The sequence below is a fragment of the Sciurus vulgaris genome (genome assembly GCF_902686455.1).
Source record: "Sciurus vulgaris genome assembly, chromosome: 4".
Taxonomy (NCBI): domain Eukaryota; kingdom Metazoa; phylum Chordata; class Mammalia; order Rodentia; family Sciuridae; genus Sciurus; species Sciurus vulgaris.
In genome coordinates this window covers 54,745,782-54,770,085 of record NC_136464.1, presented here as the reverse complement: position 1 = coordinate 54,770,085, position 24,304 = coordinate 54,745,782, and the positions used below count along the sequence as shown (strand labels likewise).

Here is a 24,304-nt window from a genome sequence, read left to right as displayed (position 1 = left end):
TTCAAGAGAAAGTAATTAGGAGTTATTCCAAAGACCATCTTAGCAGAATTATGAAACTCCATTTAAAAATCTTTACATGGTTTTTAATACATTATCAACTGGTCCTTTCTATAGTTTAAAAAATGCACACTGGGTCAAGTACGGTAAGATACAGAGTGCTGTTTCTGGAGAGTGTGAGAATATCAGTATAAGGATGCTGTAAAACAGAGTATTCGAAGTGTATGTAATCTGTTGGCATGTACTTATTCTGGGACTTCCGTATTGAAATCATTCTATTCCTCCTGTATTATGCTACACATCACAGTCATTAGACCATTTTATGCTGCAAAGTTAATTTCAGTATATCCAAATACAACCAATTATGAATTCTAACTCTGGCATGTCGTTGAGAGTTACAGCATACCCAGTTAGTGGTTATCAATTTGGTACCCATTTGCTAACTTTGGAAGACTCACAACTCAACTTGGAACAAAGCTTTGCATAGATATCTATTTCCCTAGTTACCCTTATCCTAGCTCTATCTTGTGAACATTAGCCAAATCGAACATGTCATCTCTTATTGCTCTATTATGAGGGGCTCGGGTGCCAATTACCGGTTCCCTAGAATTTGCCTGTAATTGACTATGTCCCACAATAGGTAACTCTGGAAGTGACAGGCAGCCTCAAGTGTGGTTCTCCCGCCAGTCCATTGGGCTTTGCAGGAAGCCCCGCCTCATCAACTCAGTCAAGGGTGGTAGTTGGCCCGGGGTCGGTGAGTGGCGGGTCTTAGCTCCGCCCCAGCCGTCCGCTGCGCTGCCTGGGTCGGCGCCGTTTCCAGTTGAGAGATGGCGGCCGCCGCAGGTAGATCGCTCCTGCTGCTCCTCTCCTCCCGGGGCGGCGGCGGGGGCGCCGGCGGCTGCGGGGCGCTGACTGCCGGCTGCTTCCCCGGACTGGCGGTCAGCCGCCACCGGCAGCAGCAGCACCACCGGACGGTGAGCGAGCGCGCCGGGCGGCTCCGGGGAGGGCGGGGCGGCGCTGGCGTGTCGGAGCCGCGGGCGGGCAGGCCGCCGGGGCAGCGGGCGAGTTACCTCAACTCCCGGCCGTTCCCGAGGTTGCAGGGCACAGTGGAGCCGCCGTGCCCTTCAGGCGCCTGCGGCGGCGACCAGGAAGGGAGGGCGGGCGGGAGGAAGCCAGGAGGAGGAGGAGGGGCGACGGCGGGGATGTTCCCGCAGGACTGGGGACACCAGGGCGGGGAAGGGACGGGACTTGAACCTCTCCCTGACCCGCCTCCGTTCTCGGTCCCTCCTCTCTTCTTTCTTAAGAGCTCTGCCCCAATGCTCCGAACTGAGCCCCATGCAAGTTGTCCCCTTCCTTCCTCCTCTTGGCGGGTTGGGGTGCCCTAAGTTGCCGCGGCTGCCTTGTGTATGTGTCAGAAGAGTGGCAGTGCCATGCTGCTGGAAACTGTCCCCAGAGAGCAACCCAGGACCCCAGCGGGGCTGCTCACTCGTCCTCTCTCGGCCCTAGGGGAACGACCAAGAAGGAAAATCAAACTTTATCCCCCTCTCTGACTTCCTGCATATGTGTGTGCAAGGGGACCAGCTTCCTCGAGATGGATGCTGCATTGCTTCAGGAGACAAGCTCCATCCCCTCGGGTCCTTAAAGGTCCTCAGTGGTTCTTTCCGAGGGCTGGTTTTTAAGCTTCAGGAGTGCCTGAAGAAGGAAGGATGGGCAGCAGGCACAGGGGAAGAGAATATGACAAGTTGTTCCAGAGGCAGAGATTTGGTGGTTGTATTAACCAGTTATTGCTGGGTTTCATTGGCTGGCAATGAAAGGGCGTTTCTATTTGAACAGCCTTGGGGTGTGTGCCGGGAGGGATGGGTAGGAGGGAGAGGGTGAGAGATTTCTGTTTTCATTTGCGAGAGATCGACTTGGCATGGAGTTCATGACCTAACAAGTCAGCAGGTTCCCTTCCTTTGGACTTTCTAGACCCATATGTGTTGGGCTCTGGCCAACTCTGAGAGAATGAGTGTAGATTTTATGTCCTAGGGCTAAGTTGTGTAGTGTGGTAGTTAAAAAAGAAGATCACTGCAGACAGCTTAATGGGAGGAACTAGTGCCTTTAGCTCTCAACAAACACATCACCTGTCTTGTTCTGATCACATAGCTCTTAAGAGGACAAAACTGGATGTTTTCAAAGAGGAAATCCTTAGACCCACGATAGCATAAATTGTCTGAAAGAGCTATGAAAAGAACTGATGCTCTGCAAATGCAAGAGAGTATTGCCATTATTAGTCATAGTTATGGACCCTATCTTCATTCCTGTGAGAAAATTGCACTTTTTCATATTTGGCATACAGGCATATTGCTTTGCTGAAGCTTTTGGGTGAGAGCCGAGCTTTTTCTTCAGTTTAGATTTGCGTGTTTCATAGCCTTGAATTATGTGTTTTGTTCTCTTAAAAATATAAGGCTGTCCCAAATCTGATTGCATTCCTCTCCCTTCCAAACTATTTAAAGACTTCCCAAGTTGTCTTTCTCTCTGTTTTTTGATAAGACATCTTCTGACTTTGCACCGTTTGTTTTTAATACTGTTTGGGTGTGGTATTCACGTAGCATTTTAAAATTGTGCCTCATGGATTTTCTACTGTGTGAATCCATCAGGCTGTGAGTGTCTTCCTTGTGGGGATACTTCATGAAAGTGTTCTTCTGTGCTATTCTGGGGTGGGTAAAACTGATGTGCTGAATTTGTAACTGAAAGTACATTTACAATGAAGTGTTATTTCTGAAGGACAGAAGTGTTGTCATGGGAATGGTGACTTGTAAATGAACTTAGAATTCTAAGATTTTGAAAAAAGTTGAACCTTTTTAAAATGTGTAAATGGATTTTTAATTTTTCTGTGCTTGCTCTGAAATCGTGTGACCAGTTGTCTCCATCTATTCTACGATTCCTCACAAGACAATTTGAAAAGTATCTGTTAGAGATTAAATTTTTGGTATTTCTTGCCTGAAATTGAGATCCAGAAAGGCTAGAAACTTGGCCAGGATTAACATAGCTGACATATAACAGTTTTAGGACTCCTACTCACTCCAGATATTAAGACCTCCTTGTTGTGTTCTTTTTAATATAACTGCAATTGCTCCTTTCCATCTCCGACCTCTATTCTAAGATTAACTAATTGTTTGTTACAAAATTATTGGTATTTTGAAGTCCCATGAGTGGGAATTCTGTTAGTAGGTGTGATTTGAGGCACATGTGTTAGGTGAATGTGGGACTAAACAACTTTCTAGAAAGAATAGATGTTCTTATAAAGGTACATGAGAGACACTAAGGTTGATTCTTGTACAGGAGACATCCTGTGTGTGTGCAGCAGATGGCACTCTGCATTGGCCTGGATCACAAGTCCAACTTGTGCCACTTTTGTTCTGCTGTAGTAGGTATGGTAAATTAGAGCAGGGGGACATAATCGATTATAGTACTGCTTACTTTTTTGTCATCTTTTTGGAAATACATCTTTTCTAAGTTTGGAGAATGAGTTCAAAGCAATATAGTAGTTCAGCTAGTTGGTAAATTCAGTTGTAAAGTTAGAAACATAATTTACCTTTTCCCAACCTTCATTAAAACATCTTTCAAATTTTTTTTTTCCCAGTACTGGGAATTTTACCCAGGGTGCTCTATAACTCAGTGATACCGGTGCCCTTTTGCTTTTTATTTTGAGACAAAATCTTGATAAGTTATCTGGGCTGGTCTTGAATTTGTGATTCTTCTGCCTCAGCTTCCTGAGTAGATGGGATTATTGGTTAGTAGCTGGGATAACAGGTGTGTGTCACCATGCCTGGCCTTTTTTTTTTTTTTTTTTTTTTTTTTGAGGTAGTGTCCATTAGATGTTTGAGTTGTTGCCCATGCTGGCCTCAAACTCCTGGGCTCAAGAGATCCACCTCCCTCCGACTCCCAAGTAGCTGTGACTGTAGGTATGTGCCGCTCTACCCAACTTTAAAGAAGCCTTTCAATTGAGTACAGTGACTTTTTCAATATTTTTAGCACCATCTAGTGTAATTTTCTCCTTCCTGTGTGAAGAACCTGTTATTGCTGTCCACATTTTGACTGTAACTGAGACTGATATAAAATGTTTGCTGTTTGCCTGTCTGTATGGTAAGTGAAGGTGGCTGCTATTTTCAAGGGAAACTGCCTTTCATTGTGGGCTGAAAATTCTTTGCTAAATCAAACTGTCTCATCTCTGATTATGACAGTGTGACCATTGGCATTTCCTAGTGATCAACTGCTGTGTGTATTACTTTATCTCTTACTTAAGTCTGTCATTGTACTGTTACGGTTTGTTGCTGTCCTCTACTCTTTGCGGGTTTTTGACAGTGATACTGTTTCAGTTTAGACTGAAAGTTTTAATGAGTTTATATTGCCTGACACCAGTCCGAGTTCTTTATTGAGTTTTCGATGGTCTGGCCCAATCGACCTCTGCAGCACAGATCCTCCACTGTACTCAAGCCAATCTCTGCACTGTCCCTTACGTTCATACTAACAGTTTATGTAGTTTCTGTAGCTTAATTTCAGTCTTCATCACTTCTAATCTCTCCTCAAACCTCTAATGTCTATTTTAGGGTAAAGACTCTGACCCGCAAATTCTATTTTGGTTTGTTTTGAGACAGTCTATGTTATTTATTTTGTTATTTATTTTTGTTATTTATTTTGAGACAGTCTATGTTATTTATTGGCCTTGATTGTCCTGCTTCAGCCTACTGAGTAGCTGGAACTACAGGTATGCACCTAGATTACAACTCCTTTTGAATCTAACATTTTCGCTAATCCCCGTTAGATTATGTTTGTGGTTCAAAACAGCTAGGACTAAAATTCCTTTAAGTAGAGGTGGGTTCACAGTTCAGGTCTGAATCTTTATTTGTGTGATTCCTGGCTCTTTTTTTTTTTTTTTTTTTTTTTTTAATCTTTGGTACTGGGGATTAAACCCAAGAGTGCTTTTATATCTGGGCTATATTCCCAGCCTTTTTATTTTTTATTTTGAGACAGGTTCTTACTAAATTGTTGAGGCCGACCTGGTATTTGTATCCTCCTGCCTCAGGCTCCTGAATAGCTAGGATTACAGGTGTGCACCATCAGGCCCAGTGATTCCTGCCTCTTAATTCCTTTTTTTTCTTGTTCTGTCTTCTCTGAATTCTCATGGGATTTATTATCTTCAGGACACAGATTGACACTGTCGTGTTCTCTCTTGACATCTTATCTTAGTGGGGAGATGAAGCAAAAATTTGTATCTTACCCCTCTCCCCAACTTGTTTAATAGTCTTTTGCTTAGGTAGCCAAATTTTGATAATTGCTTTAAGCTTGGTATTGCCAGTGCTATCTTTGGTTGTATATTATACTTCTTTAGGTTGAATTGGTGGAAAGAAGTGGTACCATTGGATTAGTTTTATAGTGTTCACAAATTTTCTGTCTGTAGTCAGCAAAAGTATGATAATTACCCAGATTATTATAAATATATACTTTTTTTTTTTTTTTTTTTTTTGGGTGCTGGGGATCGAACCCAGGGCCTTGTGCTTACAAGGCAAGCACTCTGCCGACTGAGCTATCTCCCCAGCCCCTATAAATATATACTTGAATCAAATTCCAAATTTGTAATAGGATTTTGAGGGCTGAGGTTGTGGCTTAGTGGTAGAGCATTTGCCTAGCATGTCTGAGGCCCTGGGTTCAATCCTCAGCACTACATATAAATAAATAAATAAAATTAAGGCATAAAAAAATACAGTAACTACAAAAAATATTTTAATACATTTTTTTTAAAGAAGCAAACATCTTTTTATTCATTTTAAATCTTGAAAATATTTGAGTGAATGAACTTGGATACATTCAACATATTCTGATTATTTGAACTTTTCTGAGTCTTAAAGGATGCCATTGTATGCTTTTTATGGAACTCTAATGGGAAACCTAAATACAGGACTGGAGTTGTGGTTCAGTGGTAGAGTGCTTGCCTGGCATGTGTGAAGCCCTGGGTTCGATACTCAACACCACATATAAATAAATAAAAAAGTAAAAGATCCATTGACAGCTTAATATATATATATATATATATATATATATATATATATAAAACAAACAAACAAAAAAAAAACAGCAGCAAGAATAGTGTAATTAACTAGACATGTTGGCACATGCCTGTAATCTCAGCAGTTCAGGAGACCTAGGCAGGAGGATTGCAAGGTCAAGGCCAGCCTCAGCAACTTAGCAAGACCCTTTCTCAAAATTAAAAATAATGAAGGACTGGGGCTATATCTCAGTGGTAGAAGGCCCCTGGGTTCAATTCCCAGTACCCGGACAAACAGACCCAAACAAACAATGGTATATTGGAAATCGGGCATTGTGGTGTGCTTCTGTAATCCCAACTATTTGAGGCTGAGAAGGAGGAGGATCACAAGTTGAAGGCCTGGATAATTTAGTGAGACTGTTTAAAAAGAAAAAAAAAAAAAAAGGTTGGAAGTGTAACTCCGTTGTAGAGTGCTTCGCTAGCATATGCAAGGCCTTGGATTCAATCCCTAGTACTACAAAAACAAACCCAATAACAGTACATTGACAGCCAATCGTTTTCTGTGTGGGGGACTGCCTCCCTGTTTAAATCAAAGCTTTCTACAAGATCTTCATTAATGCCATTTTAAGAATAACTTCTGGGATGCTGTTTTTATTCCTTTTTGCATTCTAGCTTTGTGCCCCTACAGGTTTTCTTAAAAATTGTTTTTCTGTGATTAAGTTTAAGATTACTTTTTAATATCTTGGAATATCTTCTCAGTCTCAGGTTTTGAATCCTTTATTCAACTGATTAATGTCCAACCAGGGTTCAGGGAATGTATTAGAATTACTAGAATAACATGTTGTGAGGAGGGGCTGGGACTGTGACTCAGTGGTAGAGCGCTTGCCTCTCATGTGTGAGGCACTGGGTTCAATCCTCATCACCACATACAAATAAATAAATAAAAGAAAGGTATTGTGTCCATACACAACTGAAAATATTTTTTTAAAAAGAATAACGTCCTGAGGAAAAGGAAGATGTTACTGTGGAGAATTTGTCTACAAAATTCTAGAATTAGAGCTCAGTCACTTTTGAGGGAATGAGTGCAAGTGTGATGAGATGGCTTCTAGTGGAGCTGAAAACGGACCATACATCTGGTTTTCTCAGTTATTTTCTTACTAAATTACACAATACTGGGTTTAAAAAGAGAATTTAAAAAGTCAAGTTCTTAGAGTAAGTACCCGTGTTAGTCAGCTTTCCATTGCTTTGACAAAATACCTGAGAAAACCAACCTAAAGGAGGAAGCGTTTATTTTGACCCGTGGTTGCAGCCCTTGGTTACTTGTCTCCATTGTTTCTGGGCCTGTGGTGAGACAGTACATCATGGTGGCAGAAAAGCGGGGATAAAATACATAGCCAGTAATCCACTAAGCCCCACTTCTTAAGTTTCCATTGCCTCCCAGTAGCCCATTGAGGGTAAATTCATCCAAGAATTCAGCCATCGGTGAAATTAGAGCCGCCATGATCCAGTCATCTCCCTGAAGGCTCTACTGCTGCTCTGGGGGCCAAGGATTCAACACACAAACCCTTTGGGGAACATTTCATATCTAAACATTTCACCCGTGTACCTGAACTCAAACTCAGTCTTGATAAGTATTTTCTGAATTAGATCAAGCTGACTGACACCTGTTTAAAAAAAAAAAAATCTGCCCTCTGCAGGTTGAAAACAAAAGGTAAACAATTCATGTATTTCATTGCACTTTGTTAAATGCTTGCAGTGAGACAGCTTGTTTGAAATGAAAGTTGACTTCAAGCAAATTAATTTAAATTAGTGAATTATTGACCCACAAACCATGTATAGGCTTGACTTTTTTATGTTGATGAAAATATAACTTGGTAAATTTTGTCACCAACTGGGCCTAATAGCTTGCTAAAGCTAAACTTTTTCTGATACAGTTCTGGGATAACTGGATAATATGACATTGCATTATGCCACCTCTCTTAAAAATAGTCTTTTCCGAAGTTTTTTTTTTTTTTTTAACAACATCATATTTATTAACTTGAAAGAGTGTTTTACTTTTCATGCTTTGTTACTTAAGTTTTCAGTTTTTACATTTTTTTTAAAACTTGTTATTTATCATCCTTTTTGTTGTTTGAGGAATTCTTGTAAATCACTAGAAAATTGCTGAGGAGTCCATTAGGTATATGATGTTGTCCAGAGGACAGTCAAAAATGTGCAGTCCTGAACTATATTGCCTTACAGCTAACAAGATCCTTTAAAAATTCCTTTTTCACCTTCTAAGACAGATCTTCGTGTGTTTCTTACTTAATCTGCAATAAGTAATGTTACGGGATATTTAAGAGTATTAATGTCTGCTTTAAATTTTAGTTCAGAGAAAGTTAATGTGACTGATAATTTGTCAGATAAGAAGAGAGCAAATTTGTTAGCTTGAACTACCTGATCTCTATAAACACAGGCACATTGAAGAAAGCATCTAAGATCTGAGGGCATTATTCTTTTAATTCTCATCATAACCTTAGGACAGGTATTATTATCTTCTTTTTATAGATGAAATTGAGGATGATACAGATTCACTTGTTCCTAAGTGTCATGAGCTGTTCTAGTGCCAGGATGCAAAGATGGACAGGACAAATGGCTTTGGATTTAAGCCAAGGTCTGGCAAGAACTAAAGCTATACCATACTGAGTGTCAGTGTGAGTCCTCCTTCCTCTTCATCTGCTCCTTCACCCTCATTTCTTTTTCAGGTATCTACTGCAGTTTTCTTCCCAGAGATATCCATGTACTGACTACATTTCTTAAATCTCTTTCCTCATCCTCCCTTGGGGAGTGGGGGGTCTAAGGTATTTCCCTCCTGGGGATCCTGGTAGTTAAGTTTGGAATGCTAAGCAGTCCCAGTAAACCTGGCAATTATTGAGTATTGCTTGAATACCAAACTTTTTTTTTTTTTTTTTTTTTAAATCACTTCTAGTGTATTTCACAATCCCTTAGGCAAAATACTGCTCTTGTACAGATGAACAATGAAGACCTGGAAAGGTCCAGTAACCTGGAGTTACTCATTCAGAAAGTATCCATGGAACTCATTCTTTTATGAGACACTGTGCTAGGCACTGGTACCATAAGACTTCACAGTTTAGCCAGGGGACATTGTGAATCAGTGCAACTGTATTGCTGAATTTTTTTTTTCCTGATGGAGGCTCTCGGGGAGCACTCAGAGGGCCCTGTTGGAGCCGTGGAAGGACTCGGAGGAAACATTGCTTGAGCTGAAACATGAGAAAATACAGCACGTGGCAGACTGGAAAAGTGTGGTTGGCATGAAGGAGTAAGATATATTTGAGAAGCAGTCAGTAGTTTGTTACATGCAACCAGATTATGGACAAGAATAGTTGGAGATTAGGCTGGATGGTAGTAATGATATCAGTGATAGTTAATATTTATCAAGTACGCAATGTGCCAAGCTCTTTACATTGGTTATCTCCCTTAATCCTTGCCTTCCCCTATGGCATGGGTACTGTTATTATTCTCATTTTACCTCAGATTGTTTAAGTGATGTGCGTAGGATCGCAGCTGGTAAGTGACACACAGTAAATTACTTGTCCAGGATCACACAGCTAGTAAATAGCACATCTGACGTATTAACCCAAAGAGTCTGACTCCAGAGTCTGACATTTCACCCCTGTGCTGAGGGGGAGGGATCAGACTGTGATAGTGAAGGAACTTGTAAAGCAGTTGAAATTTTGTGTGATGTGTCAGTTTTTCAATCCACATAGAAGTACATTTTGCATTTTACATTAGGACCCATTATGTGTGCACATTGTGTGCAGGTAAAACTAAAGAAAAGTCTCAAGAAAGTATGCATGAAGCATATATAGATTCTGTTTTATTGAAGAAATACTGGTGGGGCTGCCCCCTAAATTGATTTTACAACTTAATCTACCATCTGGAAAAAATACCTCTTGTCAGTAGATGAGCTGTTGAAGATTTTAAGTAGGAGAATCACTTGATTTAGGTTTGTACTTTTAGGTAGGTCACTCTGTCAACAGGTGTGAGGGTGAGCGGAAAGGATGGGACCAAAGAGGCAGAAGAGAGCGGTAAGGGGCAGCTCAATGGATCAGGTAAGAGATGCCTGAATTAGGACAGTAGCATTGGGGGTAGTGAAAAGGGAATAGAAAAGATAGAGATTTCAGAAATAGAATTGATAGAACTTGATAACTGGATACGGACTATCTCTTAGCTAGTACCAGGGAGAAGGGCAATTCAGTTTAAGATCTGACTTTATTACTCGGGCACTGAAACTTTATTTCTTGACCTTCTTTGAAGTATTCCTTTTTATAGTAATGTTAAAATGCTTTATTATCTTCTCTGTGCCTCTAATTTTATATTTTAAAATGTACTGTTGTGCTTTAGTTATATTTAAGAGATTTAAAAATTTATGTATCAAATCAGATGCCCACCTTATTCTCATGTTCCCACCTCCTCTCCGTTTCCCCATAGAATTTGGAAGATTTGCACAGCAGTGAGAAAAGGTACACACAGCATGAAACGCACTCAGCAGATCATCGTTGAAGGAGTGCATTCTGTACATCACAGTCTTCAAAGCTTGTGTAGTAGTTCTTAATATTATGTTCATTGACTAGAGGAATACTTTTAAGTAATTGACTTTGTTCTTGTTGATTCTCCATTTTTGTAATATATGAGTTGATAAAGAGCTCTAATTGCCTTGTTTTGATTCACTTTAGGAAATATTGACCTTTTTTTCCCTTTTTAATTTGTTTAATTGACACATAAAATTATACTATTAATGGGGCACTTTGTGATTCTTTGATCCATGTATACATTGTGTAATGTTCAAATTAATGTAAAAACATCCATCTCTTCAAACATTTATTATTTCTATGTGGCAAAAACATTCCAATATTGTGTAATATTTATCTACAGTCACCCTACTTTGTAATAGGACACCATTTCTTTCTTATTTTAAGTAGATTTTCCTAAGTGTGCAACCTTTTCTTCCTAAAAATTTACCCATCTTCATTTCCACATTAGAAATGTAAATACATGAGATTCCTATTGCTTCTGCCATCCCCATCTCTTAAGAGGTATAAACATTAAAATAAAATGATTTGGAGTGATTGTTTAGCATTTTAATTGACTAGGTACCTTACTGGATTGGTTTATTTAGAAGGCATAAATTCTTAGTCCTCTAGGCAGTATAATACAAAAATAGCTGTTTCTTTGATAACCGTGAGTTTTTAAGAGACATTGCAGTTTCTGCTCTACCAGAAGAGGTTCTATTTGCAATTTAGTTGGTGAACCTTTTGGAATCTTATGAGTAAAGGATTGCTGTACCATCACAGAAAATTTTTGTTAGTTCTAAAATAGATAAATAAATGAAGAGGTGATAGTTGTGAGGTGTGTGTGTGTGTGTGTGTGTGTGTGTGTATGTGTGTGTAATTGAATAAAATAAAAGTAATTGAAGAGGATTAGGTGACATATGGTATATAATAGTTAGGAATCTGAGTTCTATTCCTCTCTCTTCCATTAACTTGGTATTTGATCTTGGGTGCTGGGGTATAATTCAGTATTAGAGCACTTGCCTAGCATGTGCAAGGCACTGGGTTCAATTCCTAGTACCACAACAAAAATAAAACAAAAAGAGGCTATTTGATCTTGGGTAAGTCACTTAAACTTTTTTGACCTTATTATTTTTGTCAGGTAAATAAGGATGCTTGATTAAGTGAACGTAAGGAACTTACTTCTTCAATTATAAGATACATTTCATTTTTTATAATGCTTTATAAGTATCTTTTATATTATTTAATTGGTGGCTTGCATGAAGTCATAAACCCGGATGTCATGTATTTGCTTATTTGTACAAGGATCAAGAACTTGAAGAAAGATAAATAGCCTTCCAGTTCCTTTTCAGGACATTCTCCTTAATTGCTTCTGATTCCTTGATGAACAGTTTATCCTGTATTCATTCACCTTTAAATGGTTCATAGTCCTTTAGTCCCATCTTTTCTTCTTTGTCCCAAACTATTAAAGGAGTGGAGGAAGAGGTGAAGATGTGAGTTGGGAGAAGAGACAGAGGAGTTGCGGTTGGAGTGTTGAAGTGAGATTGCATTGCATCGATGAATTAATTGAGTTGTGCTCAACAGACTGAAGTAGAAAATGTTCCTGCTTTCTTTTGTAGTTATGCTATTGGAATTCTCAGGGTAAAACCTTAGTAAGTGGTTAGTTGCCCCTAGTACCTTACAGGCATAAATCATCCAGCTCCATGGAGCCCAGTATAGTATCAGCTTGTGGACACTATCAGTGTTGGATGGTTTATCAGAATTGATGAGTTAAACAGTCCTAGATACCACTGTCTAAATCCTTCAACTCTTGGGAAAATACAGCTGTAAATCATATTGTTCTCTGAGCCCAGACACTACAGTGGCAGAGATCATAGAAATGTCAAGAAGGAATAACCTTTCTCATTCACACAGCAGCTAGTAGTTTTAAAAACAGTTCACATAATGCTGAAACAAGCTGGACTACATGAAAAGCCTAAGTAACAGTAGTCATGAGAAATGATTATAAAGTGGTTATTTAAAGGCAGGCTAGGGATGTAGCTTAGTGGTAGTGTGCTTGGCTAGCATGTGCAAGGCCCTAGATTCAATCCCTAGCACAGCAAAGAAAAACCAACAAGCAAACAAAAATTGAAAGCAATTTAAGGAATGATAGAATAACATGTACCTGGCATGTATTGGTTGGGGTTGGGCAGTGCTGGACACTGCAAGAGAGAGAAAGGAACTATTTGAAAATAGTACTGCCAACTCCAGATTCTTTACATATATATAGTTCCAAAGATGACAGATTTTTGGAGGTGTTTATTTTCTTTCTTTCTTTCTTTACTTACTTGCTTACTTATTTTTTAAATGTGGTGCTAAGGATCAAACCCAGTGCCTCACAGGTGCTAGGTGAGTACTCTACCGCTGAGCCACAACCCCAGCCCATGGAGGTGTTTATTCATTTAATTTTTTTTTTTTTAGTTGTCAGTGGACCTTTATTTTACTTATTCATATGTGATGCTGAGAATTGAACCCAGCGCCTCACACATGCTAGACAAGTACTCCACCACTGAACTACAACCCCAGCCCGGAGGTGTTTATTTTTTATCTAACCTTCTGAATTTCCATTCTGCCATTACTGTATTCTGTATCTTGTACTGCCAGAATTCTGCTCACTGCCATGAAGCAGTGCTGTGGTAAGTGACATTACATGTGTACATATTAGTACTTTGAGCACTTTGGCCTGCTTCTTTATTTTATGCCTTTTTTTTTTTTTTAAGTATTGGGAATAAAGCCCAGGAATACTCTACCACTGAGCTACATCCCGAGCTACATCCCCAGCTGTTTTTTATCTTGAGACAGTGTCTTGCTAAGTTGCTGAGGCTGACCTTGAACTTGTGATCCTCCTGTCTCAGACTCCTCAGTAGCTGGGATTACAGATGTTGGCCATCACATTTTATTCTTTTTTTTTTTTTAACCTCCCCCCCAAAATGAAATATTAAACAAAAAATTAAAAATTTCAGTTCTGACTTAAGCATCAAAGCGAATTGTTTAAGCACAGTTTAGATTATAAAACAGGAATTTAGTATATCATGGTATTATAGAGTTTTGGAAAATTCATTTATTTTATAGAGAGCCAAACTCTAGTCAGTGCTTTCTTTAGTTTTACTATCTCATTCTATATTGGTCTTTGATTCAGAATGAATTCAGGTTTTTAGTATGACCAAGTGCCACAAAGTTGGATGAGCTTTAAATGTATAAGATAATACATTAATGTATAATGTAACTAGAGCTGTTAGCAGTAAAAGGAGAATGAAAGGGAACTATAATAGATTTCTTGTCTAAAATGAGTATTCTGGGTGGATTAAAAGCAGAGAAGCTGTGCTCTGAGTTACGGATCTGAAGGTCACATCACAGCCAGGATCAGAAAATCATGGCATGGGCTGGGGATATAGCTCAGTTGGTAGAGTGCTTGCCTCATGAGCACTAAGGCCCTGGGTTCAATCCCCAGCACCGGGAAAAAAAAAAAAAAAAAAAAAAAAAAAAAAAATCATGGCACTAGTGGAAGAAAAGATGGAAGAAACTGCTGATGAGCATGCTCTCAAAGGAGAGCACTTGGAAAGGCCATTCTATTACCGGAGGGTTTTTTTTTTTTTTTTTTTTTTTCCTTTTAAGGGTGGAAAGGAAATGACATTGTGTACAGATAAACATACAAGGGGAAAAGTCGTCTTTTTAAATTATAAAGTATATCATGTGTATAAAAACAAGTGGAGTAAGATAACGTATGCCCTCTAGCTTGAGAAATACCGTAATTGTGTCCCCAAGTACTCTTCCTTAGTCCTCTTTCCTGTCCTCTCTCCCAAAGTAACATTCTCTTAAACTTGATGTTTACCCTCCATGCATGTATTTTTCCTTTTGCTGTATATGTTTGTATCCATAAGCCTTTATATAGTATTGTAAACATGTTTTACAACTTTATTTAGAAGATATTATACTATGTATCCTTCTGTAGTTTATTCTTTTTGCTTAATATTTAAAATATAGTTGATACATGTGGTTCTGGTTCATTCATTTTTAACTACTTTGTGGCATTTCTGTCTCTATTCCATATATTTAATCATTATCCTGTTGTCTGAATGTGTTTTTAGCTGAATATTTTGAGGGACAGGAAAGGGAAATCTATTCTGTCATTTTTTAAGTTGGACAAGGAATGTTGTTTTGACTTTGAGAAAGGCCAATTTCCTTTTTTGGTGTGCAGTCCCGTTTATCAGAATCCTGGGAAAACCCTTTGTACTTCCCCCAGAGGAGGCAGAGAAGGGTAATGTTTCATTACACAGATGAATATGTCTTGCACAAAATGCAGAAGAGCATCTGCTATAATACAGCAAGCTCATGAGGCATTGAGCTGCTGCAGCAAAAGCTTGGTTTACTCCACTAAAATCCTCAAATTTTTCAAATCAGACAAGCTGTGAATGGAAACTTGTTGGCATTAATTCATTGTTTCTGAGTGTTTGGAATTATCTGCTATTTGGATACTATCTGCTTAGTTTGTAAAAGGATATGTGCCTGTTATGGTAAAAAGATTGTTCTTGAATTGTGTTATAATTTTATGGAGCAAGCCAGAGGAAAAATGAGGTCTAGGAAAGAGGAGAGATAGTTGGTGTGAAATAAATATTTGTTTTAATAATAAACATATATCAATCCATGTTTATTCTTACTTTGTAGTTATTGTTTTAAAAAGACAATCTCTGATAAATTTTATTTTCTTGATTTTATGCTGTTGTCTTTCTTTTGCAGCATCCTTGATAATGGTTTGAGCATTTTTACAGATACATAGTGCAGAGGTTCATTCAGGTTGTCCCGCCAAATGATTTGCTATATTGTGCATTAACCAGAAATGCTGAGGCAGCTAGGGAAACACTAATAAATGGGATGCTTTCCAGGGATGGTAGCTAAGGCAAAGCAAACACAAGCCAAAAGTGAGAAGAAAATGTTTCTTAGGCATTCAAACTGTAGTCTGGCCAGATATGCCATTAACACTGAATATCTTCTTCTAATTAAATTAATTGGGACCTGGGCAGTTTGAAATACCAGATTGTGTGTTAAAAAGAGTGGCCAGTTTTAAGCATATTAGAATTATGGATCATGCAAGAATAGTCTTTTGGTTAAAACTTACTGAGAATGAAAAAATTGTCTTTGGCTTTTTTTTGATAGATTCTGGAGCCTCAAGAATGATTAAACTCAGGGACCTGTTTGTTTCTTCCATAGTTTTGAGAGAAAGGATACTGAATGCACCTGCAGCAAAGGAAGAGTCTTCTTTTGGTTGTTGTTTTTGTTTGTTTTGTAAGAATGATTACATGGAGGAGAATGATTAAGAATTAAGAATGATTTTTTTTTTTCTGTTGTTTTTCTTGCTAATCACACTTTTTTTTTTTTTTTTTTTTTTTTAACCCATGCATAGTATAAGTGTGAAGAAAGGAGACAGTGGTATGGGAAAGATGTCTTTTATTTTTGTTCTTGTTTTGGAATGTTCTCCAGTCATTTCAAACAGAACCCCTATTCTACAGAGTTGTAATGATGAGGGAAATAAATTGGATTTTTTTCTTTTTAATGCACCAAGATTTCTCTGGTTTGTAAATGAATATGAATAGCCCAAGGGCTTCTGTTGTCAGAATTCCTTTTACTTAAAAAATGTTTTTTTTTCTTTGTTCCTCAACATTTATTAGAGTTCCATCATTTTTTTTTTTTTGTAGATAGGGTGAATTTTTTTTTTTCAAGGGTTAGAAATATAGATCAATGGTAAAGCACTTGCCTAGTGTGCATGAGGCCCTGGATTCCATACCCAGCACTGCAAAAATAAAAACAAAAACAAAGCAATAAAAAAGCTAGTTAAGACATTTCTAAAAGTATTAGTTTATGTGCTCACTTTGGCAACACACATATACTAAAATTGGAACGATACAGAGAAGATTAGCATGACCCCTGTGCAAGGATGACATGCAAATTTGTGAAGTGTTCCATATTAAAAAAAGAAGAGAAAAAAAGTATTAGTTTATGAATTGTTGTTCTCAATTTTTACATTTGCTTGGGTTTACCATGTGATAATTTTGAGAAATAAAGTATATAACAGTTTCTCATAATCAATCTGGATTAATTCTAGGTTACAATTTATCTTCTTTTAGAAGTACCCTCTTGTCCTAAGGGTCACTGTAATAACTGGTAGCTAAGAATAACCTAAACAAGGTTTTTCAGATTTTCTTTTCTTATCTGGCATTATATGCTTTGGTACCCATGTTAGCAGGCTCAAGAGGGCCTTTACCTTTGACATTGACTTTACTTTTTTTGTTCTTTTAGGTCTTTCACTACCATTCCTACAGTGGTTGGCAAGATATCGTTTCCACCTCACTCTCCATGTACCATGCCAGTGACATCTTAGCTGCTAGAGTGTGGAGCTGGCCTGTGGGAGTCAAGTAAGTGCCTTTTTTACTATTTGGCATGGTTTTTGCTTACTTTGCAAAGCCATGTAGAGAAATTTCTTAAGATTAGTTTTTAAAAAGGCACTTGCTTGATCCTTGTGGGTTGGCTCTTTGCTCCAGCCTGCTGTTGAACACCTGGTAGCTAACTTGGAGCTAAGTTTAGTGTGGTGACTATTGCAGGATGGAACATTTTTGCTAAGGTATACCTAAACGGATGATAGATATGATCTTGGATTGAACATTCATACTATGAACAGCCCAATCCCAGAATAAATCAGAGCTGTTAGCTTAAATAGTTAGTTACTCTGGCCTCCTGGAAGTTTAACAGGTTATGAATGAACAAGAGTCTGTTGACCTAAACCAACAGGGTTGTATGAAAACAGAATAGCTCTTCCAGGAAACCAATGACCTTGATATTTATCTTAATTATCTGGCTCAATATATGGAAGAAGTCATGGTTAATTAATCAGGTTTGTGTTTCTGTGTTTGTGTTAAAGTTGCTAAAACCTGGTATTTTACTTTTGCAGGTCATCTTGTAAATTTTGCCTATATAAATTAACACATCCCCTGTTATATCATAACAACCATGTAAGGGAGAGTGTTTTCCTGCTCTGTCTTAGGTATTGGTGATGTGACCTGTTCACGCAGGGGAAACTTGAACATTCGCAGGTATGTGAAGATCATAATTCATAAGCATTTTCTTCCAGCAAAAAAACAAAAACAAAACAAAAAAGTTTATTTTAGTGTGAACTTATGATGTGGTTTTACAAAAACTGTCTTTCCAGTTGATTTTCCTGCCCCCTTTGAGTGTAGTACTGAGATTGGCAAATGATAGCTTAGACTGCTGCTTGTTTTTGTAAATAAGCTTTGATTGAAACACAGGTTCATTCATTTACATGTTGTCTGTGGCCTTCCTTGTATTACAACAGAGCAGAATTGTTGCCACAGAGATCGTACGGTCTCTAAAGCCTAAATATTTATTATCTGACTCTTTAATAAAACGTTTGTCAACTCAACTGTAGAAGAACCAAATGTCCAATTGTTTTTAAATATAAACTTGCTAGAATCACAGTTGAATAGGCTTCTCAGACCTATGTCAAAATGCTGTTGACTAGCAAATAGATATTTTCATAGTGGTATGATTACTAATACATTCAAAAGCTATGATGCAGCTGAGCTTATCTTTCATTATATTCTCTCTTTTTTGGCGTTCAGTGGTAGGGTATTGTTTTTTACATCCTTTAAAGGTTTTATAGAATAGAAAAGGATAAAAGATTTAACTAGGATATTTGGTATGGCCAAGAAGTGATAATGGAAGGACCTTCTAATTCATTTTAGACTTATTATACTTAAAATAGATATGCAGTCATGGATATTGAGGACCAGAGGTGTTTAAGGATCACAGAGTAAATCAGTGGTAGAGCTGAAACTACAGTCAAAGTTGCCTGCCTTCTTGCTCATGGTTCCTTCCATTAGGTCCCACATCATATTAGTGGCTGCTTGTTTTCTTTACTAGCTGAAAGGCACAATCTATTTCTTTTCCTTTATTTCCCCTGAAGTAAAAGCAGACTTGATGATTTAAACCACAAAGTTAGGACTGTTGAAATGTTGACCTTATTTGGAATTTGGATGATTTTGTTTTATTGTTTGAAGATTACTGGAGGATTGCTTCTTAATGAATCATTAAATGCTTTTAGTGTATACTCAGAAAGCTTAGATTAGATGGCATAAAAAAGGAATTCTGAGCCTTCTTCATAATTTTATAGCTAGGAAGGTACAAACCTTAAATTGCTTAGATAGAATATTCCATTTATTTATCTATGTATCTAAGCCTATAGATGGAAAGTGTGTGTGTATATGTGTGTGTGTGTGTGTGTGTGTGTGTATGTGTGTGAGAGAGAGAGAGAGAGAGAGAGAGAGAGAGAGAGATATTATAAAGTTCATATGGATTGCATTCTGAACAAGTTTAGCAGGTGCCTTGCAATCTTCAGTTTGTGTTGCATGGTTTAAATGGACACTTAAAAATAAATTTTGTTTTAGAACAGTTTTAGACTTACAGATAGCAAAGTAGAACACAGTTTCTATACCCGCCTATCTTTCCTGTTATTAGCATCTCACATTGCTATTGCATATTTATCACAATTAATGAACCAATCTTGATATATTATTTTTATTAACTAAAGTGCATACTTTACTCAGATTACTTCAGATTGCCTTTCCCAATTCCAGGGTTAAATGATTTCCTCCTTTCTTTCCTTTTGGGATTGATAAGTCAATTTTTATTAGCATGTTCATTGAGGTAGAAAGCATTTATATGATCACTTGAAAGTTAGATTAGTTCTGAAGTTTACTTCAGTTTCTAAGATTTGGTTTAAAAGAGTACAGCCTTAAAAGTTAAAAGAGTACTGCTGCAAAGTTTTGACTTGTGACATTGATATTCTCCTGCAACATGATCTAAAGTTGTTACTTTACCTTATTGATAGTAAGGGCTCTTCAGTTGTTTGTTTCTAAATTTTAGCATCATCAGTTCCAGAAAAGACAAGATAAGCTTGGTTACTTCTGTTATTAAATGTCATAGGATAAATTGCTGGTAGAAATATTCTAAGTAAATTGCCTCCTTTGGGAACCATGTAGATCAACTATCCTACTTCAGTGCACGTTTCTTCCTTCTGAAGAATCATTAGTCATTCACATTTCACTATAAAGTTCTTAAAATATTTCTTTCTTAAATGTTCTTTAGTTATTTACTAAAGTTGAACACATGCATGCCCTATGACTCAGCAGTTCCATTCTTAGATTTATATACAACAGAATTGTGTGTACATAGTCACCAAAAAACATGGATAAATGTGTTCATGAAAGAACTGATAGTCCAAACTGGAATTCTCCAAATGCTTATCAACAGTAGGATTGGTCAATAAGTTGTGACATAATCACACAAGGAATGCTAAACAATGACTAGAATGAACAAACTACAGTTACATATAAAAATGGATGAATCTTACAAATATAATGAACAAAAGAAGCTAGATACTAATAGTGCATACTCTGCAATTCCATTCACATCAGTTTCAGAAAAAGGGTAAAAGTAATCTCTGTTATCATAAGTCAGAAGATTGATTATCCTTGTGAGGTTTGGGGAAGTGTTTGGAATGGGGTATGAGGGAGTTGCTGGGATGCTAATAATTTTGTGTTTCTTGATTTAGGTACTAGTTACATAGGTGTTTTCATCTTGTGAAAAATAAGCTTATATACTTTTTTTTCCCACTTTTTAAATTGTGCATTATAATTGTACATACTGATGGGATTTGTTGTTACATGTTGGTACATGAACACAATATCCAGTATAACAATGTTATTTGGGCAATATTACAAGTGTATATACTTTTCATGTGCATGTTATTCATCACAGAAAAAAACCACACAAAAATATTAAGAGTATTAGAAATTATAAAAATCACAAAATTTCACTGTGAACATTTAAGGGATGTATAGAGAAAAAGTTAAACAAATTAATCTTATGTCTTAGAATAAATGGGGACAGAATTATGAATTATGAATGGTGCCATTGTATTACTGAAGCTGTTCCAGTCCTATTTGTGTTATAAGATAAATAAAGTAGGTAGGGTTTATGGCTTTTTAAAAATTCTTCTTGTTCTCGGGTTTTTGATGCTTCAGAAGAGGACTTCTTTTCTTCTTGGTCTGTGTTAAGTAGAGTCACCAAGTAACAATGTCCATCCACTCTTTTACTACAGTAAAATCCAATACATCAGGTAGTTGTGACTGAGGTGTTATTAGTGTGTACATGCATGGTGGGGCGATCTCCTTCCTGCTGATTGTCTTTGTTATATCAGTGAGTGAGCTTCAGTCTTGCCCCTGTGTATATTTTAAATGTTCTTTTGACTTACGGCATCACTTCACACCTCACAGAATATAGAGTCCTTTTTCCAAATGGAGCTCTTTTGTAACTTTCTTACTGGTGCCTTTGGTTTTCCCAGTTATTGGAGTTAAAATTAATTTTAGCATTTCCATTTTCCTTTGTAATCTTTTCATACGCCTTCTTTTAAAATTGTGGTAAAATAATATAACATTTACTATTGCTATTTTTTAAATGTTCCGTTCAGTATCTCACCCTTTGATTTATTAACTATATTATCCTTGTCTGCTTTTCTTCTCTTGTTTATCTTGCATTTTGCTTTCTGATTATCAATACTCTCCCCATGTTAAGTTTTTTTTTTGGTGTGTGTGTATGTGGTACTGGAGATTGAACCCAGGAGTGCTCTACCACTGAGCTACATTCCCAGCCTTTTTCATTTTTTGAGACAGGCTCTCATGGAGTTGCCCAGGCTGGCCTCAAACTTGGAATCCTCCTTCCTGAGTTACTGAAATTACAGGTGTGTGCTCCTCTTGTTTAGATTCTTACCATGTGTCTAGACTTTGGCTTACATAGGATCTCAACTTTCAGTGTTTCTTCTGTAATCATCCTGCCAGATTTATCTGAAATCTCACTTAAAAAGGACTTGGAGAATAGCTCAGTGATAGTACACTTACTTAGCATGCCCTAGGCCGTGGATTTAATCCCCCAGCACCACACACACAAAATAAATAAGTAAAACCCCATTCACTATCTCATTTCTCCACACACAAAACTACGGATCTACTACCTATAGAACTTAATGTAAATTCTTCCTTAGTCTGATATTCAAGACTTTCTGTAATTGAATTCCAATCCATTTCCGTCTTTCATAGTAAAGATTATGTTTTCGATAAACAATGACTGCTTGTTAACTTCCAAGCTGATGTGGCAATATATATGTATGATTTTATATATCTGTTTATCTATTTATTTATTTATTTGGAATGCAAGAACTTTGCTGAAAGAAAGGTGCAGTGAAACTTGTCAAAAGCTTAAAAGAACAGGGGAACTTAGACACCTCCCCTCAAGCACAGGACCAAGTGCAGAGGGGACTCCTTGTGGATGTTGTCATCAGACGGTGTGCCTGCTTCCAGCTGTTTGCCGGCAAAGATCAACCTCTGCTGGTGGTAGGGGAGTGCCTTCCTTGTCTTGGATCTTTGCCTTGACATTCTCAATGGTGTCACTGGGCTCCATTTCCAGGGTGATGGTCTTGCCAGTTAAGGTTTTCACAAAGACCTGCATTGTCGGCGGCTGCAGCATTCTGTAGCAGAGCAGCAACCAAACAACCAGCCTCGATGGAACTAAATTTTATTTATTTTGAAGAGCAGTCTTTTTAAAAATATTTTTTATTTGTTCTTTTTAGTTATATGTAACAGTAAAATGTATACATGGAGTATAACTTCCCATTCTTGTAGTTGTACATGATGTGGAGTTACACTGGTCATGTATTCTTTTATGAACAGAGGAACTTTATGTCTGATTCATTCTACTTTCTTCCCCATTCCCAATTCCTCCCTTCCCTTCCCTTCATTCCCCTTTGTGAAAGCAATCTTTTAAAGTAGGTATCATAATTACTACTACTAAGGAAACAGAGGCAAGAGGGTTCTAAATAACTTGCCCAGGCTAGTAAGTGGTGAATTAGGGGTTCAAGTATATGTGTACATACTCCTCAGTTGTTAACCGATCCTCTCTTGGTCTTGGGGTGTTGGGAATCCAATCTAGGGTCTCCCACATGCGGGGCTGGTGCTCTACTACTGAGCTATGTACCTTCCAGCCCTGCCGTTTTTCCTTTTCTCTCCCCCTCTCTTTTTCTTGAGATTTTATGTCAGTACTCAAAATCCTCCTGCCTTAGCTTCCTGTGTAGCTGGATTACAGGTGGCACATCCGCACCTCCCCATGCTCTTGAGTGCCTCATGTAGGGCACTCCTTTACCCCAGAAGCACTCTCACCTGTATCTTAGCTCTTGCACTCTGCAGATCCACTGCCTAGTAGGCCTGCCCTTGTTCCTTTCTTCCCTCTTAAATTCTCACTTTCTTCATCCTTGAAGATATAACTGAAGTCCTGTATGGTCAGTTTTTTGTCCCTCCCTCTCCAATTTACAGAATACTCATTGGCCTTCCCACACATTTTTTTTTTCATTGCCTCAATTGTGCATTTTTAAAAAAAATATGGATTTAGATATTTGATAGGAAAAAATATGGAAAAAAAATATGGACCTTAGATTTTTGATAGGAACCTCCTTGAGGAAAGGGTTTGGGCTACAGATTTTTTTCCCCATCCTCTGCAGGGCTTTATATGTAGAAGCTGTTAAATAAATGCATGCATTTCTCAGTTGAAATGATAATAGAACCCTTAATAACTAAAGAGACAATGTACTTCAAAGACTCTTGGTTCTTTGAGCATTTTCTCCTCCTTCTCCTCCTCCTCTTCCTCCTCTTTTCTTCTACCATTACTAGACTACTACTGCTAGCAGCAGGAATTGAACCCAGGGACACTTAACCACTGAGCCACATCCCCAGCCCTTTTCTTATTTTTATTTTTTAAATTTTGAGACAGGGACTCACTAGGTTGCTTAGACCCTCACAAAGTTGTTGAGCTTGGCTGCAAACTTGCAATCCTATAGCCTCTGCCTCCTGAGCTGCTGGGATTACAAGTGTGCACACTGTGCCTGGCATTGTTGTCATCTTTTTGAAACAGGATTTCACCTCATTGCCCAGTTTTCTATCCTTGAGCCTGTGACTCTTGTCTTACCCTCCTGAGTAGTGGGGATTATAAATTTGTACTGCCACACCTTTGGGCTTCTTGAAGTATGAGTCCAGCTATCCATCTTATTTTAGAACCAGGACTGAGATGCTGAGGTAAGATGATGATAATAACAAGTATTATTATTAATAGTTATTAATATTAATGTAACTATTATTATTGTCATTTTTTGAGATAGTGTCTCACCATGGTGCTCAGGCTGGCTATGAACTGTTGGGCTCAAAAAGTCTTCCTACCTCAGTCTCCCAAGAAGCTGGAACCATAGGCTCACTCAGAATGAAAGACTAAATTCTTAAAGTGACTTCTATGTAGCAATAATAAGCTGATTTTCTGGGGCAGGCAAAGCCTCTAATTTATAGCACGTTCTTCCTTTCCTAGTATGATTACTCCCACACTAGCTGATTCAAAGTTCTAGAATGTACAACAGTCTGCTCTCCAACCATTGTCAGCTTCAGCACACCACTGCGGAACATTTGGCTCTCTGACTCCCATCTGCCGCCACTCTTCCTCATACTCACTCTGTTCTTGCAATGCTGACCTCCTTGCTGTTCCTCAGACGTGCTTGACATGCACC

The 24,304-nt window shown here is 38.0% G+C and overlaps 1 protein-coding gene across 2 annotated transcripts in view; it reads left to right on the top strand.

Moving 5' to 3' along the window:
* The first annotated feature begins 800 nt into the window (after window positions 1-800).
* Window positions 801-24,304, top strand: part of MCU (mitochondrial calcium uniporter) — a 202,178-nt gene continuing 178,674 nt past the window's right edge. The window contains exon 1 of one of the 2 annotated variants that reach the window (XM_079137123.1): window positions 801-971. In XM_079137123.1, the coding sequence (XP_078993249.1) occupies window positions 825-971 (147 nt within the window). In that variant the 5' untranslated portion in view covers window positions 801-824. The remainder of the gene's footprint in view (window positions 972-24,304) is intronic. The other variant, XM_079137122.1, reaches the window with a different exon arrangement.